The sequence below is a fragment of the Physcomitrium patens genome, chromosome 1, assembly GCF_059467195.1.
Source record: "Physcomitrium patens ecotype Gransden chromosome 1, ASM5946719v1, whole genome shotgun sequence".
Taxonomy (NCBI): domain Eukaryota; kingdom Viridiplantae; phylum Streptophyta; class Bryopsida; order Funariales; family Funariaceae; genus Physcomitrium; species Physcomitrium patens.
This window is the reverse complement of record NC_143410.1, coordinates 2547419-2564852: the sequence shown is the minus strand read 5'-3', so window position 1 is coordinate 2564852 and position 17434 is coordinate 2547419. Positions and strand designations below refer to the sequence as shown.

General features: G+C 40.3%; 4 protein-coding genes across 6 annotated transcripts; 3 read left to right on the top strand and 1 right to left on the bottom strand.

The window, feature by feature from the left end:
* The first annotated feature begins 326 nt into the window (after positions 1–326).
* Positions 327–6149, top strand: LOC112286911 (uncharacterized). 2 transcript variants are annotated; one of them, XM_024529445.3, is made up of 13 exons: positions 327–1254; positions 1482–1641; positions 1883–1939; positions 2375–2416; positions 2709–2759; positions 3009–3101; positions 3413–3493; positions 3702–3787; positions 4017–4064; positions 4383–4503; positions 4727–4932; positions 5148–5315; positions 5517–6149. In XM_024529445.3, exons 1-13 carry the CDS (start codon positions 1010–1012, stop codon positions 5788–5790), a joined length of 1632 nt encoding a protein of 543 aa, XP_024385213.1. In that variant the 5' UTR covers positions 327–1009; the 3' UTR covers positions 5791–6149. The 2 variants fall into 2 exon arrangements, with proteins under 2 accessions (XP_024385213.1, XP_024385115.1); XM_024529347.3 differs by having other exon boundaries at positions 349–1254; positions 1482–1695.
* A 982-nt stretch (positions 6150–7131) lies between these two features.
* LOC112292063 (large ribosomal subunit protein uL16) lies at positions 7132–9065 on the top strand. 2 transcript variants are annotated; one of them, XM_024540176.3, is made up of 4 exons: positions 7132–7191; positions 7607–8108; positions 8368–8449; positions 8608–9065. In XM_024540176.3, the coding sequence occupies exons 1-4, from the start codon at positions 7182–7184 to the stop codon at positions 8683–8685; spliced, it is 672 nt and encodes a 223-aa protein (XP_024395944.1). In that variant the 5' UTR covers positions 7132–7181; the 3' UTR covers positions 8686–9065. The 2 variants fall into 2 exon arrangements, with proteins under 2 accessions (XP_024395944.1, XP_024395955.1); XM_024540187.3 differs by having other exon boundaries at positions 7132–7370.
* A 914-nt stretch (positions 9066–9979) lies between these two features.
* On the bottom strand, positions 9980–12423 carry LOC112292069 (uncharacterized). The gene is made up of 6 exons (XM_024540200.3): positions 12061–12423; positions 11758–11918; positions 11527–11610; positions 10928–11063; positions 10743–10840; positions 9980–10192 (listed from the first exon to the last, which is right to left on the bottom strand). Exons 1-6 carry the CDS (start codon positions 12227–12229, stop codon positions 10169–10171), a joined length of 672 nt encoding a protein of 223 aa, XP_024395968.2. The 5' UTR covers positions 12230–12423; the 3' UTR covers positions 9980–10168.
* A 706-nt stretch (positions 12424–13129) lies between these two features.
* LOC112292074 (thioredoxin-like protein Clot) lies at positions 13130–14802 on the top strand. Its single transcript, XM_024540214.3, has 3 exons — positions 13130–13208; positions 13863–13947; positions 14150–14802. The coding sequence occupies exons 1-3, from the start codon at positions 13155–13157 to the stop codon at positions 14422–14424; spliced, it is 414 nt and encodes a 137-aa protein (XP_024395982.1). The 5' UTR covers positions 13130–13154; the 3' UTR covers positions 14425–14802.
* Positions 14803–17434: the final 2632 nt, after the last annotated feature.

Below are 17434 nucleotides of genomic sequence, written 5' to 3'. Positions count from 1 at the left end.
GTTTTAAATTCGCTGCGGGTAACATTTCAACCACTGGCATACAAAATCAAACAATGGATTAAACAATGTGGGCAATCCACTACGACGATCTGGTTCAACGATGGTCTTGGTGACGTAGCTCGTGTCAAAATTTGCGACGCAAGAGAAAGAGATAAAGACAGATGCTTATGGTTGTGAATTTGGAGGGTTACAGTTAGCTGCGCAAGACGTGGAGCTACAACGCAAGGGGAGGAAAAGTGAGGAAAGCAAGAGGGGAGGCCCACCAGTTGCAGATGTCACACTAAATCGACCTGCTCAAACGTGGAGAAAATCAGGGGCCGCCCATTTGTGTGCTCCACTGCCGTCGTCGCCTCCGCTCCTCTCATTTCAATCCCTTCAGCTCTGCTCTGTCATTGCGTCACATTTAGTTGTAGATGTCACCCAGTTTCTACCTTAGAAGCTCCTAGCTCATCACGCCTGCATTCAACCCCTCATTGGAACAACTACTTACGGTTGTAGATAGCCCTTATTTTCGTTACAACCAGCTCCGGAGCTTTGCAATTGCTGGCGACTCTTCAAACCGTGCAGGAAGTGCTTGAGCTTCCACAACAATCCTCTGGTGTTCGTTGCACCGTCTAACTGGGGTACCAATTGAGGGAATTTTTTTCTTTTTTGTAAGTAAATGTTATGTTGGATACTTGTTCGCCCGTTGTTGCGATAAGTTCCGGTGGGTCATCGGCTGTCGAGCTGCCGAGATTGTGTTGGTGAATTCAGAGATTAGAACTACCGAATGAAATCTGAGGCAAGCAGGATTGTCGTTACGAGTTGGAGAATTTGGTTCAAGTTTCCCTTCAGCGGCTTGGCCTGACGGAGCTTCAGAGTTTCTGAATCTTCATACCGGGGTTGCGAGATTCTGGGTTTTGAAGGTGCTGCAGAGAGTTGTATCTGCTTCTTCTGGCTTCCTACAGCTTCTTCGATCTCCTTTTCTACGTCACCGCACTCGATTCCTCTCAATCTCATTGTAGATAAGATGCTAGTCCTTGTAGGACCAGAGAGTGTCACTTCACCATGCATTGGCAGCAGCGGCAGTGCCAGGGCGCTCGATCCTCAAATTGGAAAATTCTCATTGCAGCGTGGAAAATCTAGGGTTAGGTTAGTAAGAGCAGGGATTGGAATGCGGAAGATGGAAAACTTGAGGATTAGAGTGCTTTCACGAAGGTTACATTGTGACCAATTCAGTCCCCGGCCAGCCATACAGTCGCGTAGAGTAGTAAGGTACGCAATCTCAGCTTCGAGCTTCAGCAAAACATGCCCCACTCTGAGAATTCTTTTATGGTAATTTAATTCATGGTCCTGTAGTCTTCGCGCTATCTCGAAGAACTAGATACTCTATTTACGGTACTCACCTGAATGAATCTCTGTATAGGAGATTGTTGAGAAGGCGAAATATCACATGTTAAATATGCAAGATGAGTTTTTAAATAATTCCTTCGTGGCTACAGATCACAAGCACAAGATGACGATTACACAACTGAGGTCTCAACATCGGACGCCAAACAGGAGAAGGAGCAGGAAATGATGATGGGATGGAGATTGAAAGCTGTTGAGGCTGTGACTTCAGTCTTCCTTGTTTTCGGCCCTGGGATCGACATGAATGACAAGGTAGTCACATTCTCAAGTGATGCAGCGATGGCATCTGCAAACCCCATTGCTAACGTAAGTATCTAGCAAGCAGGTTGTGGCTACATTGTAAAAGGTTTGTAGGTGAAATCTGAGCAAAATTTGAGGTGGGCTGCCAGTACTCTTGCAGAACGTGAGGTTGGTTTGGTGCTGTGGGCTTGGCTACTGGGTATTACATTGCGAGGCGACGTGTTGATCTTTTTTATCACCCTGTTTCTGGCAGATGCGGGCTGGGAGCATGTTGATGGATAAGATGGTCGGAGGATTCAAATCAAGCAAGGTATTGACATGGTGATTGGAGATACATTTCGGAGTTTTTAATGAACGACTATTTTTATCAATTTAAACTGTGTCACTAATTGTTGGCTAGGAGGTCTTTAGAGCATTATTCATACTACTACATCGAATTGAAAGGACTGCAAAAACATTTTGTGAAATTGTAGCCCAAGATTTCGTTAGTTGTAACTAGGAAACGGCAGCTATAGTTTTATTGATACTACCTAAGCGTAGACTTTTGTTGTATACTTGGAATTGATGTTCTCTTTCATTTGAAGTCCTTCTCTTAAATTTTAAGGTGAAGTTTCAATTAATACATAAGCGCAATTCGTCGATATTCCCATGTTAGGTATGACTATTATTATTGGTTTGACCACCGAGTCTTGTAGGATTTACTCTTGTTGCTTCTTTTTCTCTGCTTTTTATTTCCCCCGTGCAGGTCCTTGACAAAGTGGTGACTGTGGTCAGCGGGCAAGTTGTCGTGAGTATGCAAACCACTCATTGTAGCATTTTGTTCCTGCAGCATATTGCATATGAGTGCATTATACATGAAGGTTACCAGATCTTATAATGTCATTCTGTCCTTATAGAAAGTAAAGAAGTATGTCGCATGGGTCATAGTACATGCAATTACAATGTCGATAGTGAGGTGGTGATGCAATCAACGTCAAATAATGTTTTGTTTGGTTTCGTTTGTGATTGACTTCATGAAAAATCGCTAGCACTTAAATTTCGAGATTCGTAGCACTGATGCCTGCATCTTGGATGAGCAGGTAAACCCGGACGAGTTGGAAAAGGACATCAAGGAGATCATAGAAAAACCAGTATGAATTTCAACCGCTCCTTTATTTTTTGTAACTTGGATATGACGAGATTCTTGACAGTACTTTTTGAATTGTTCCATGAAACATATCGGTTGAAAACTCCTACAAATGGTTTTGGGTTAATGAGTCGTTTAGAATTGCCGTTAATAGCACATTCATGTTGAATTTATTATGCAGTGTTGTTCGGTCGTTCGAACTTTGTTTTGTTAGAATTAGTGCTAATCAGATAGTTTGCCGTTGATTCTGTAGGAAAGTTTCGAGAAATGGCGGAATGGATTGCTTGATAATGCCATTGATACGATTGGCTCAGCAGTTGACGGTATTAGCGCAGCAGTGGACGCGGTCTGTTCTTAGTTCTGTCCCTCGACTCTTTTTAGCATGAAATGTGCTACTGTTGTAATAGATAACTATTTTCTAGGACTGCTCTTGAATAATTCTCTTCTTGATTATTGATCTCTGCAGCTTAAGCTGTCCTTTGGTCGACTTCGGAACATGCTGTTACAATTTGGCACCATAACAAGTTTTAAGCTTGGTCATGTATGCACTTTCTGGGGTGTAATATGTAGATGTTACTCCAAAGCGCCTCTGTCACATGATGAATCTGTTAATTGTCGTTTGTGATTTTCTAAAATTGGACGAAAATTGTACTTCAGGTGACCCATCTCTCACCTCAGGGACTACAAGAATCAGTGTCCACATCTGTGGCAGGTGTATTCGAAGTTGGAGCTGAGAGGGTGTGTGCTTCATCATAAACACGCACAACTTGAACATGGAGTGCAGATGTTGCTGCGTTTTCACAAATTCATCTCATGTATTTTATTGCAGCATGCGTGACCAAAGCGGTTGAAAAATATTAATGCATACACTGACGATTTGTTCCTTATCAGCATTCTGTGCTGATCTGTTACTGAAATTATCCTACTCCTTGGCATGGTTGTGCAGTTTGCCGCGTTTGAGCTGCAATCTCTTGTGGGATTGACCGAGAGATGGCTCATCTACATACCTCTAGTAGTTCTACCTATGGCATGGTAATTTTTTGTTCATCATTCCCTAGTTAACAGGAAAGATGCGTCCCCTCATTTGCTTTGGATATTTTTGCAACTTTGTTGCATGTCAGAGTCTATCGGTCATGTACAGATATGAATGTGTAAGAGTTCAACTTTCCAAGTTCTGATAGATTCTATACCGTGATGAACCGAATACTGTGTATTTCTTCATTAATGATGGCACTCTTGTGACATTGCTTGGATTACGCAGGCAAATGAGGGCTCGGAGTAGCGCGGCAGCTGCAGATGCACGTGAAAGGTATGCTTACTTGTTTAGATTATGTTGTTATCAATCTATTTGGGGTAATGGGGACGGTTTTTGGGAATTTCGACCTACAGGAGGGTATCTCCCAACGAAGAAATGCTGCGTTCCCACGCTTGTTACTTTGATCGTGCGGGTGGAAAATTACTTTCTCTTCTACACAGAGTATTCATTTTTATTGTGATGATCAAGCAATGCAGAATAGGACGAAGAGAACAATTTATACTCTAATTGTCGGATCTTCCTGTCGTGATTTATATTGGCATATATCTTGGTAGTATTTAATGATGCGTAGGTGCAAATCTTTTTGTTCAGAGATGATAGGCGATTAGTTGTTTCTAAAGAAGTCGAGGCAAAGGCTGAACGAGTGCGTCGGGAACTAGAACGAATCAAATTGAAAGCATCTCTAATGGATCTCATCAATTCAATGGGAGAGGTACTTACAAATTCTGTTTAATGTTTCTATCCGCGAGTAATAATTTCGCAACAAACTCGTTATCTGTTTACGGCTTTAGAATGTAGAATCTGTATAGTATTTTGAGAAATGTTAGAATTGCTACAATTCTCGTAGACAAGCGAGCTTCGCATCTTTAAATGGCTTGATTTCAGAAAATATCACGGAATTCATGATTTAAGATGATCCAAATTGTTGTGTTCAGGTTGCCCTGCAGCGATTGCAGAATGGAACACAGTCGAACAGCTCGGAAATCTCTGATATAGTGAATCAGTTGAAGACTATGAACCCTGGTTATGAAGTGCAACTTAATCCTCGAGACCCAGGGTCAACAATGAGATCTGGCAGTGCTAATGATGCTTTTTCCACCATTCCAGCTGCTCCACAGTTGGACGGCGAATGGAAATTAGTGTAAAACTTCATTCATTCTGCCTATCTAGGATATGTGTTCGAATATGGATTTGGGATTAGCTTAACATTCGCAAGCACTGGTTTTGTAACGTTTGATTTCAAAAACTTTAGTAGGATCTTTGTATAATTCTGTGAAAAACTTTTCAAACTTATTTTATGTGACCTTATCTTTGCCAGAAAAACTGTAAAATGACAATCAGACGTGGTTCTTGCAGGTATACATCACAACCTCTTCAAAATAGGGATTTACCTCAAGTACCCGGTGTTGAGATACATAACCCACGACAGCAAGTTTGGAATCAAGGCTCAGGCTCAATAGTAAATATAGATGCTGACACGGCAGGAAGCTCTCTTCTCATGGCGAAAAATGTTGCAGAGCTCAGGTACTTTTACAAAGTCGACTGAACTAAATCAACTGCTTCTTTTGCATGATGCTTTTGTAAATTCAAGTAAGCATTTTATTTATTCATTTATTTATTTATATAACCCTTGTTTTTTGTTTAGGAAACATCTGGGTCAAATTTTAATCTTTTTGTTGATGAGTGGGGGATTTTTCTAACTCGACTAGTGTATGTCTCCTGTAGATTAGGACCTCTTGGACTTGTTGAGGTTGCAATCCAAGGGAGTTGGGAGAGTCTACGTAACGGACAAGCTGGCCTTGTCTCATTTGACACGTTTTTAGTTCGTCCCAAGGAGATTCTAGGCACTCTATTTGATGATGATTTGCCACCCGTAAGCTTCCCTTTACCTCAACAATTTCAATCAACTGCCGAATGGGAAGTACTCTACCTGGATGAAACCCTGCGAATAAATCGTGATCAGCAAGGTGAACTTTACATCTTCACCAGGAAGGCTTAGCTTTGTATGTACACTTACATCTGTAGTAATACTGGGCATTTTTCATACTGTGAAGTGAGGGATGGTGTCCAAACAGGTAGTCATCCGACACATTTCTGTTGTAGACACTGACTAGCAGGTTGGAAATTCCCAACCTCATGCTTGTCGAATTAGCTGGTAATATAGATTTTTCCCCTTGATGTCTCAAAGTTCTCATATTGTGCATCTACAGAGTTGTATTCATCAGCAGGAAGCATTTGCAATGTAAATTAGTGCTGAATTTACAAACACCGGAATATCATTAATTTCATGTTCATTAGTTTATTGCTAGCTGTACACGTCATGAACGATTTTTTTTAACAAGTTCTACTTTGTACCTACCTGTTCAGTTGTGTATATTAAAGAGCCTGTTGAATTTGTCATTGATCGTTTTGAACTACATGCACAGTATTTTTTCAAAGTGCCACGCCTGAATTCGAGAAGTTGTATCTCATGTATACAAGACATTGTGTCTGAGCTCCTCCAGGAAACCAACTTTCGTTTGTCGAATATAATATATACGAATCCTGGTTTATTTGTAAAATGTCATCTGTTTGTGAATTCAAATGCTAGACCTTGTGTGTCAGCCCATGTAAAACTTTTCTAACATTTTGTAACATGATTATGGTTCATGAAGTATTTTTGTACTCTTTTCACAAGGAACATGGTCTTTACTAACGTTGAAAATTTTATTTTAACGATTATCAACAGCAAATGCATTTTTCAACGACAGAGATTGAAAGTAAAATAAAATAAAAACAAAAACAAAAGTAAGAATTCTACGTCACACAACGTCTTCAATATAAATTATAATTCTGCATGTATTATAATAAAGCGATAAAATGGCAACAGAAAGCTTAAGTCGACGTGGAACTGTCTCACAAGATACATGGTTTACAACACCTACAGAATGCCCAAAACACTTCTTCTTCTTTCTTTTTTTTTTCCTTACCCGACATTTAATTCTTATTAAAAATATCACCCATCCCCAACCAACTTTTGAACAGATCATTTCATTCTGACCAAAGGCAACCCTAAAGGTGATTGCAAGTAACAAGAGTGGACACCATCAAACGAAGAAGAAAAACCAGTGTCGGATTTAGAGTGGGCCACACTAATTAGAAACTAAAATGGACCACCACCACGTTAGGAATATAGTAAACGAGAAGGGAACGTATAAGGGAACATAAAAGGGAACGCAGAAGAGAAACCATAAGGGAACGAATCAGGGAACGGGGAACGGCGCTAGGGTTGGGAGGTGCTGAAGAAGGAGCACACACTTAAAGGAGGACGAGGTTTCTCGCACTCTTTCCTTTTGCTGTTGCAGTGCCACGCTGAGCTTCGAAGCTACGTAGCCACGCTCCTTCGTCGCCATGGGTCGCCGTAAGCCACCTCCCCCCTCTCTTCCCCATTTTTGCTCTTCCTCGTGAGCTACATAAGTAGTGCCAAGCCTCCCAGTTCTAATTTCACTCTCGTCCCTCTCTTACTTCAATCACCTTCTCCGTCGCTCTGACCAGTTTTTTCTCTAATCGTAATCTCCGGCTCCGTCGTCATGGGCCGTCGTGAGTTTCACCCGACTTCTTCAGTGTTTGTTGCGCTTGCACGCGAAGTGCCCATTTCGTGTCGTGTGTAGGGTTTCGATGTAGGCTTCGTTTATGTTTTAGGGTTTTGGAGTGTTTGTGTTTTAGCTGGAGCAGATTGAATTGTGTAGGGCTGTTCTGGTTTAGGACTCTGGGTGGTTGTGATTTGTCGCTGTTGTTGATGTGGTGCGGTGTTGGCGTTTGTTTTTGATTTGTAGGTCCGGCAAGATGCTACAGGCAGATTAAGAACAAGCCTTATCCCAAATCCCGCTTCTGCAGGGGTGTGCCTGACCCTAAGATCCGTATCTATGATGTGGGCATGAAGAAGAAGGGAGTCGATGAATTTCCTTACTGTGTGCACTTGGTGTCTTGGGAGAAGGAGAACGTCTCCAGCGAGGCCCTCGAGGCCGCTCGTATTGCTTGCAACAAGTATATGACCAAGTACGCAGGAAAGGATGCTTTCCACCTGCGTGTGCGTGTGCACCCCTTCCATGTCCTCCGTATCAACAAGATGCTTTCGTGTGCTGGAGCGGATAGGCTTCAGACAGGAATGAGGGGAGCTTTTGGAAAGCCACAGGGTGTGTGTGCTCGTGTTGCTATTGGACAGGTGTTGCTGTCTGTTCGTTGCAAGGACCAAAATGGTGTTCACGCTCAGGAAGCACTCCGCCGTGCCAAGTTCAAATTCCCTGGTCGTCAAAAGATCATCGTCAGCAGGAAGTGGTGAGTCTTAACATTTTCTCTTGAGGTGCACTTCAATCGCGAACTGGTGAATCAGTTTCTTGCGTATCACTTTTGTAAGTTTTTGTGCGAGATAGTTCACAACATATCAATTACGAGGCACAAATCGGTTTCAAACATATGCCATTGTGAAATTGATCCTAAATCGGTTGATTTCAGTTCGTAGCATTGTGTGAAGTTTTTCTATTGTCGGACATGTCACTATGCTAGTTATTTATGGTGATTTATTTTTTGGTTGCAGGGGATTCACCAAGTTCGCCAGAGTGGACTACGTCAAGTGGAAGGAAGAAAACCGTTTGGTGAATGATGGTGTCACTGCCAAGGTAAGAATGGTTTCGATGTGATTTTCATCGCCTGCTCCTGTTTAGGTTTCATCAGATTACTTGGTTTTCACTTGCGTTTGGTTTAGTCTCAATTGCATCTTTACAATCAATGCTCCATTGTTTTCCGTTATTTAAAATTTATGCCTTTTGTATTGCAGCTTCTCGGATGCCACGGACCTCTTGCCCAGCGCTCTGCGGGACGAGCCTTTATTGATGCCGCTGTTGCCACACACTAGACTGGTCCAGTTAGGTCTTGTACTAGTTCATGGCTCTCTGTATTCATCCTTTACAATCAATGAACGGAATTTTGGAACACAAGTGTGATGGGGCCAAAGCTCTTCTGAAGTTTCAAGCACCTTTGTTCATCTTTCTGCACTGGCGTCAGCCTGGATTCTGACATTTCACAACTGCGCTTGGGCTGGTTTCGTAACACTTCTTAATTGGCGGTACGACATTAAGGTCGTTAGTCTATGATACGTATTCTATACACATTTACAGCTGGACGGCATATAGCTCAACTCAGAAGCTTTCTTGAACTCTTGGCCAGAGGATATGCCTGTTTTGATATTTCAATATCTCTCACCTTAGAGACCATTTACGAATTGGCTTAACCGGACAGGAGAATCTTGTGACATGTGGGAGCTTTCCTTGATATTTTTGTAATGCTGCTGAATGTGCTCTGAAGTATTCGTTCCATTTTGGGTACTACTATTTTCTCAAGAGCACGTTTATTAACTTCTGAGGTCGTATTTGATCGTTATTTAGGGGAATACTACATCGTGTGTTCCAGATACCTTAAAATTAAATATCGTTGCTAAGTTTTAATGTAGAAATAACGACGGGTTTAACTAGTATAAATGAAATAGTTAAATATCTGATCAGTTCAAAGTAAACTGTATCAATTTCAGCACTAGTTCATAACATAGATGTTGATCCAAACACTTCGTGTGGCAACACAGGCCATGTGTGCAGTAGAAGTCTTGCGATCTAGTGACATATCAAATGAAGTGATGTGTGACTTATCTCATAATTGAACAATAATAAATACTAAGGCCATGATTGTTGTAGAGCTGGTTTTCTTCCATGAATCGTAATTTTTCTTGCACTTAAACACAACATAAATTTAAATTTTCATTTTGAGATGTGCAGTACAAATGATCAGTTTCATCATTGTTGTACCAATTTCCCCTTTAATGAAATTTGCACACAAATTAATACTATTTTCAAGTAGCATACATAACTATGGCGACGTGCAATTAGAAAAAATGAAATCAAAAGTGAGACAGATGTGATGTTGCAAAATCCTTTTCAAAACTGTCATGCTTTTCTAAAGTCTATGTTCAGAAATCTTTTCACATCCTTGACAATTTAAAATATTTTAGATGAGGTTTTACCACTGGATGTCTTCAAATTTATATAACTTTAGAATTATTAAAATTTTAAAATGTTAAGGTACAATTGCGTCTTTTTTTGAATCATATTAAACGAATGGGAAGTTAGTTTCGTCAATTTTGTTCCATTTATAATCACTAAGTCATCATGCTTTGTAGGTGTTTCTTTCATTTCTTAAAAAGCATCCATAATGTAAGTGTTTCTTTCATTGAGGTGTTGCACAACAGAATAGTTTGCCATTTTTCTGTGATCATTTTTCATTTTCTTGGTTACCAGTGGATCCTTGAAAACACTCGCTATGTTGACCTTCGCAATCTTTTTTTGTTTTTAAGCATAAAAGTTGATATTTTTCTGTTAAGATGTTCAATCAAACTGGATTAGACAAATCCACCAAAATTTTGAGATTTATGAGTTTAAAAAAGTTCATCTACTCTAAAGGAATACATTCTGATGAAGACAATGGAGGACAACTGACTGCATGAGACCACTCTGAGATCGAGAAGCATAGCATATTACCTATAAAAAGTACAAATTCCAAAGTAATCGCTGGGATGCTAAATGGCTGAGTTGCTGACAAAATCTAAGGGCTGTTTGAGACTGTTCGCGGTTGTAATTGAAAGGACAGTAATACTATTCTACGAATTCAAGAGGAGGGATATCCTTGCTCCTTAGGCGGGCTATCATCAAGCTTTCTTCACCACGAACTTACAAAGATAAGAATCTAAGGGAAGTGGTAATGAATCTCATCTCATAACATTTCAAACAAAAGCGCATGCACTGATATAGACAACACATGAAGAATGAGTACAAGAAGCCAGTCTGTATCTAACACATTCCAAAACTGAAGCTGTGAAAAAAGAGAGGTTTCATCATGTCATCAAGGAAAACAAGCTCCCTTAACCTGAGAGCCAGGGGGCAGTCGGCCAAGGCCTGGTAAAATGACTTTAAAGCTGCGTGGCATCGGAGTGGGGTCGTAGTTGAATCCAGTAAGCACTACCCCTGCAAGAAGTATGGCAACAAAGATAAGTCTAAGATTATAAAAAACTGATGTGATTAAGAACTCACACCTATGAACTGTGTGCTCACCGTGGCTCTTAATACCGTTGACTTCAGTTGGTGGCACATTTGCTACAATGAGGACTTTCTTGCCAACCGCATCTTCGACGTCCATCACGTACTTACACTCAGACACAATTGTTCGTTGTTCACACCCTATGTCCACCTGCATCAATCCCAGTCATAAACAATGAATTAATCAATGAGTACTTTCCTTCTTTTAAGTAGAATAGGGACCTGGAAAGACGACGGGGCACTATGCTACAGAGTCTCAATGTTAAACGAATCACAATTTTCACTGATGCCGAAGCGTGGGCTCGGCATGTGTTCCAGACAGACGGTGTGCTATTAGTATGATAATATGATTAATGCAGATTCAAAAAAGGTTGCACTCAACGAGTTCGAAATGTGCTATCGAACATAGATCAAATAGTGACAAAAAAGACTAGCCCAGAAATATGTTTACATCCACTAACCCAGAAATGAGTGAAAAAAAATGCTCCCACCGGCGAAGGAGACACTCAAAGTTAATGGGTCAAGTACAGATCACCTCTGTCTGCAGTTGGTGTATAGTTATGTACATGAGTGAGAGATAAGGGAGAGGGGGGTTTGGAGGGGTTTTAGATTACCGTGAGCTGCAGAAATTTTCGGCTCAAAGTCGGCTTTCCACGCTTAGCCGTCATCTCCGCATCTTGCACTGGCTTTGCATCTGTCTGCACACCAACAGAAAACGATGAGCTTATATATTCTGGCTGAGCTAACTGAAATTCAAAGAGTAGAAAGATAAGACAAAATCTCCACCCGAACCCTAATCAATAACCCAAATATCGACGACCGATTCTTATGTGGGAGGTACTTACGATAAGGCCGACACGGACGTCCACTGACTCAAAAATTGATGGATCGACCTCGGGTTTCACAGCTGGACATGCCACACGGTCGGTGGTTTCTGGCACCTCTGCTGTTTCGGTGTGAGCACGAATATGTAAGCCAGGAGAGTTTACCCTTCGCTGCAGCCCCACTGTAATACCTCAAAAAAATGGGCAAAAAAATGATTAGAAACAAATTCCTTAGAGGTGGTGTAATTCTGATTGAATAAAACCTGGCAAAAGAGTAAGCAGGGTTAATATTGCAGAAAGCATAGAATGGTGTGAAGAGGCCACCTGATCTGATTGGACCAGCATGAAATAAGCGGGCGGACCCAAAGGAAGAAGCCCACGAAACGCCACAGTTTACATGGGAAGGACCCTCTGCTGCTGCTCGGCACGCAGACTGGCACAAAGTTTCTTGCACTTGGAGAGCAACAGGCGTTGCAGAGCACGCCAACGCCATCGCTATCGCCAAACCTTCTCAAGAATGTAACCTTCCCAGACAGCCTACGGGAAACAGGAAGATAACCAACCGTGTTCACTTAGACATCGCAGCAAGACGCCCACATTGCATCCCCCCAAAAACCCTTAGCTTCTAACTACTGCCCCGCAATTCGACTCCAGAATTCGGAACACGACGCCCAAGCGTCCTTCAAAAACTTCAGAAAATGAGACCCTGTAGCCTTCATCTCAAAATATACAACTTATCCTGTGCCACTTAGCTTGCAGCCTTCTCATAGCAAATCGTGATCCTGATGAGAAAGCATGCCCACGTGGACCAAAAAAATAATAATATCAGGAAATCTCCTAAAGAAAAAGAAAAAAGAGTTAGAGAAAACGCCGTTGCCTCGACGACCAGCTGTCGCTGGAAGCACATGGGACTTACAACAAGAATACGGAGACCTTGAGGCTTCACCATTTAAAGTGTGCGGATAAAAATAATTTAATTACCTATCTGAAAGAAACAAGCACCCCTAAAACTATGAAGATTTTACTCCATCGGATTTCTTAGGGTTCTCAGTGGCATTTTAGATACGTCAAACCAATGTTGTATGTAGTCGCTTCATTTTTAACTCTTCATTTTTAGACTGTACAAAATATCTGGTCGTAACGACGTAACTATGAAATGGCATTTTTCTATTTTCTTCGTAGTTGTTTGCTTTACTCCCTTTTCTCTCTTCTTGCCTTGAAGGCAAAAGGTTTCGTAAACTCACAATTTACGGGACAAACCTCGAGAAAGTGGCGACGGTAGGATGCGGGTAGTGCACGATCAAAATCGGAGAGTGCTGGTTATCCACGAAAGCAGTTTTTGAAACAAAGGACTTCATCATCAGTAGACGTGTGCACCTCATTCGACATACGTCTTGGCGTTTTTGTGAGCCGGCGAGATGCCTGCGGCAATTGTGGATGCGGGACTTGGTGACTTCGAGACAATTTTGAAGGTGGGTACCCGCGCCATATATGCCCCTGGCGCCGTAGTCTTCGAACTCGAGTTTCTGCTCTTGGGATTAGCGATGGGATTCTTTTGGAATAAGCGTGCGCAATCCGATTGAATAAGAGTGATTTACCTATTTTGCTTCACCAAATTGGCTTTTTCTTGCATGCTTGTTGTGGGCTTGTGTGTGAGACTGGAATTAGTATTGTGACGATCTTGTAGCGTGGGACTGTCACGAGTACATGCTTCTTGCAGGTGTATGTGAAACTTGTAACCTCGATTTTTATGTCCTTTTGATCTTCGTTTCTTTTTGAAAATTTGGTTTTAAAATGTTTTCGAGTCGTTCGTCGATTAGTTCCTTCCCTCGGGCTTAATTGTGTGACTTTCTTCAGATAATACTTTGGAGTATGAGTATACTTCGAATTGGTATCCGACATGTAGACAGACCGTTGTGTCGTCAAATCCGTTGGGTTGATGAAAACGATGAGAAGAAACGATTTCAATAACCCATGATTTGTGACCCTAATGCCGTACGCACATTCCATCTCCGTTTTGCTACTAAAGAAATATTGGATTCGTCCTCCAGATACGGCATTGACTCCCTTCAATTTAATCAGCCCCAGTTGCTAACTTCTGATGTTGAATTGGCGTTGGTTTCCAGACAGCTGAATTGCAGGGACCAGGTGTGCTGCTGCTTCTGTTTCTCGGTGACCGCATTGCTTCGGTGGGCAAAAGCTGGTGTCCTGGTATAATTCCTATATCTTAGCTCTCTCTCTCTCTCGCTCTCTCTCGATTACATTAAGACAAGTAACAGTTTTCTGACATACGAAATTGGTATCTGGCAATTACATATCGCACAGTACTTTCACGGTGGGCCACACCATGCATAACAATAACCGAAGCTGTGACAACATATGTGAGCAAAACATGTGGCACATACTTGTGCAGATTGTGTGAGGGCGGAGCCTATCATTTACAAACTCGTGAACGAGAGTGAGAGTCCCGTGACACTGGTGCGTGTTTATGTGGGCGATAAGCCAACATGGCGTACCTCTGACCATCCTCTGCGCTGCGATGACCGCTTCAAGCTGAAGGGTGTCCCAACCTTAATTCGTTGGGAGAATGGAGCAATCTCAGGTCGTCTGGAAGATTACGAAGCGGACAAGGAGATGAAAATCAAGGAGCTTCTGAAGTCAAGTGAGGTCCAGACCAAAACCATATAGCTGCACGAGCAGCATTGAGCCTATTGGAATAGCCTTGAATGTGGGGATTGATTGCTTTGTATGAAGATGTGAATACTATCTTTGAGTTTAGTGCGTCCACTGCTATCACAAGTGATGGTGGTCCTCCCAATCTGCTCAACCAACGAACGCATGGTAGAAGGGTAGAGTTGCAGATCTACAATATAATGAACTGGAGGGATTTCTCATGGGCTCTTTACTGAATCAGGCACGTGCGGTAGCACTTAAACAGCTCCAAAACGTGGTGGATAGCACATCCAAGTGTTGACAGAGAGATGGGACATGAAAGGGCAGTTTGGGCATGTTCTGTAATAGCTTATCAATAAGAATACTAGGCTAATTGTCTTGTCATTCACCGGAGTTGACTACACTGAGGGTTTTTAGTTCTCAATTCCATTGTTCACAGTTTGAATCGGCCTTGGGATTGCCGAGGGCTAACAGAATGCACTAGCTGTAGAGCCTGCTGCAAATTGTGCTGCACCTTTACATCTTCTAGAGTTTTTGCAGACAATTGCTTGCAAAAGTGGGACACACTGTCAAGCCTTGAGTGTTTCCAGAGTTCATGTGAAGCCAGAGGATTCTCTGGCTACCCAACAAATTATACACACACACATATATATATATATATATATATATATATATTATGTGCTTGTCAATTCAGTTTGAAACCATTTAATGTTTCACAAGCTTCTGTAGTTTAAATCTTAATCTGAAAAGTAAGTCTATCTACTTAATTAAAGAAAGTATTCATGAGTGGACAAAAGATAATTAAGAACTGGAGTTGGTTGAAAAAAAGAAAGTGATTTCACAAAGTATAATTGAAAGAACCAAAAGTAAAAGAACTCAATGTGCTTCTCTTTTCGAAATGATTTGCTATGTAATTTCATCAACCTTCTGATTGAGCTTCTTTATACTGGTGCTAAAAACGACTAACTTGATTTTGATTTAGTACTTGTGCATTTATTCCTTGTCGAATTATATGTTTTGTTGATTTCTAAAGTGTAGAAATATAGGTTTTTAATAATTTAAAAGAAAGACGTATTTCAGATGTCTAATAATATTTTGCTTGACGTAATTTTCGAACTGATTAAAACTAAAATATATAGATTTGAAATTTTAGTATTAAAAATAAATCTTAAATATTCCAAGATAAAATTATAACATATATGATTTACAAAAAAATGTTTATAATATATATACATATGTGTGTGTACATACATACATACATACATACATACATACATAAATAATAGACAATTGTTTGAGATAAAACTAAAAAGACATGTATTAAATATTCAATGAAAATTCAAAATGTATTATTCTTATATCACATTGTTAAAAAAAATTACAAAAAATAGTAAACATTTCATTGTAATCTAGTTGTTTTACAAAATTTTATTACTTATCTATTTTTAGTTTTAATGTACTGCAAAATAATTTCATAATGAACAAATTTGAGCTGAAAATTTAAATAAATATTACAAAATTCAAAATACCAGTTTGATTAAAGAACTCACAAGAAAAAAAAAAAAAAAAAAAATGTAGGATATTGTTAATACTATGACAATTTTTGCTACTATTGATACTATTTATCATCCACCACATGCCACCATAGTTTTTTTCTTTTGCCACCACAATTTACCACCAATTTGACATATATTTTAAGAATTTGTATTTTCTTCTCGATTTTTTTTTAAAAAATAATTTTTATATATGTTTTTTTTTTTTTCAAATTATATAGAAAGTAAACTTAAATCTAATAAAATATAACTAATAAACTAATAGAAATATTTTTTTTACTAAAAGTTTTAGAATATATATATGTTTACTTTCTTATTTAACATTGATATAGGATGTGGATGGCATGTTGTCAAGGACAAAGACTCGATGAGGAAAAATATACACCAAAAGGCTATCTCGATATAATAAGTCAAAATATAAACAAGTAGGTATATTAAAAGGAAACTGGAATGGCTATTGCCGCAAGACAAGAAACTAAAGACTCTTGAACCTGGACTAGAAGCAAGAAAGGAGTTGACAAGAGTGAAGAAGCCTTCACTCTTGTCTCTATATATACTATCTAACTAGGGGCTACGTGGCGACGTTCTATAGGACCTCCAATATGTGTTGACTTTGTAGGACACATGCCTTGACTTACAAGGCAAGTTTTTCTACGTGTGGGCCACATAGTTAGCTTGATCTTCAAGCTAACAACATGTGTGGCACATGGCCAACTTGTTGACCACGTTTCTAATCCAAAAAGTCAATTAAAGACACCTATGAAGTCAAAGCAGCGTCTAGGAAGTTTCTAGGAAGCTTCTATATTAAATATTATACAATTAACTTACTTTTATCTACTTTTACTTACTTCTACCTATTTCTATATGTAATTATTAGCTTACATGATTATGGCCGTGACATTACCCCCCCTTCTAGAGACGAGTTCCACGAGGAGCGGTCATCATATGTTGAGGAAATCTATGATGCGACGAATTATATTCGCCACATACTCTGATCTCTGTTCTCTTCGAAGATGATTGATAGGGCCTCTCAACCATCGGTAGTGTCCCATACAAGGGCGGGAAGACCACCCAGTTATTTGATCATTATTGAGGCCTTCATAACTTCCTTCGAATAGAATATTTGGAACACCATCAGGAGTTGTTCCTACCTCTAGTAAAATCACCAAACATCGGGAGTCCCTTCCCAAATCGTAATACCAAACGCGTTGTATCTCACCATCTGTTCGAGGAAGAACATGTCGTTCTTGAAGATCTTCATCTCGATTGCGTCGTCTTGAAGGTTGTGACAATCGTAATGTCTCATCCGACAGGTCAGCAAACGAAGGTTCTTGAGTTGAATCCGCTGGTTGTTGGCTCTCCATCTAATTAGCGTCACAAATGTAAAGAAGTTACAAACAAGGATAGGAAATTGAATGTTATCTTGCCTCAATCTTGTCTCTTTTATAAGAAAGATTTTCATCTTGGTTTTG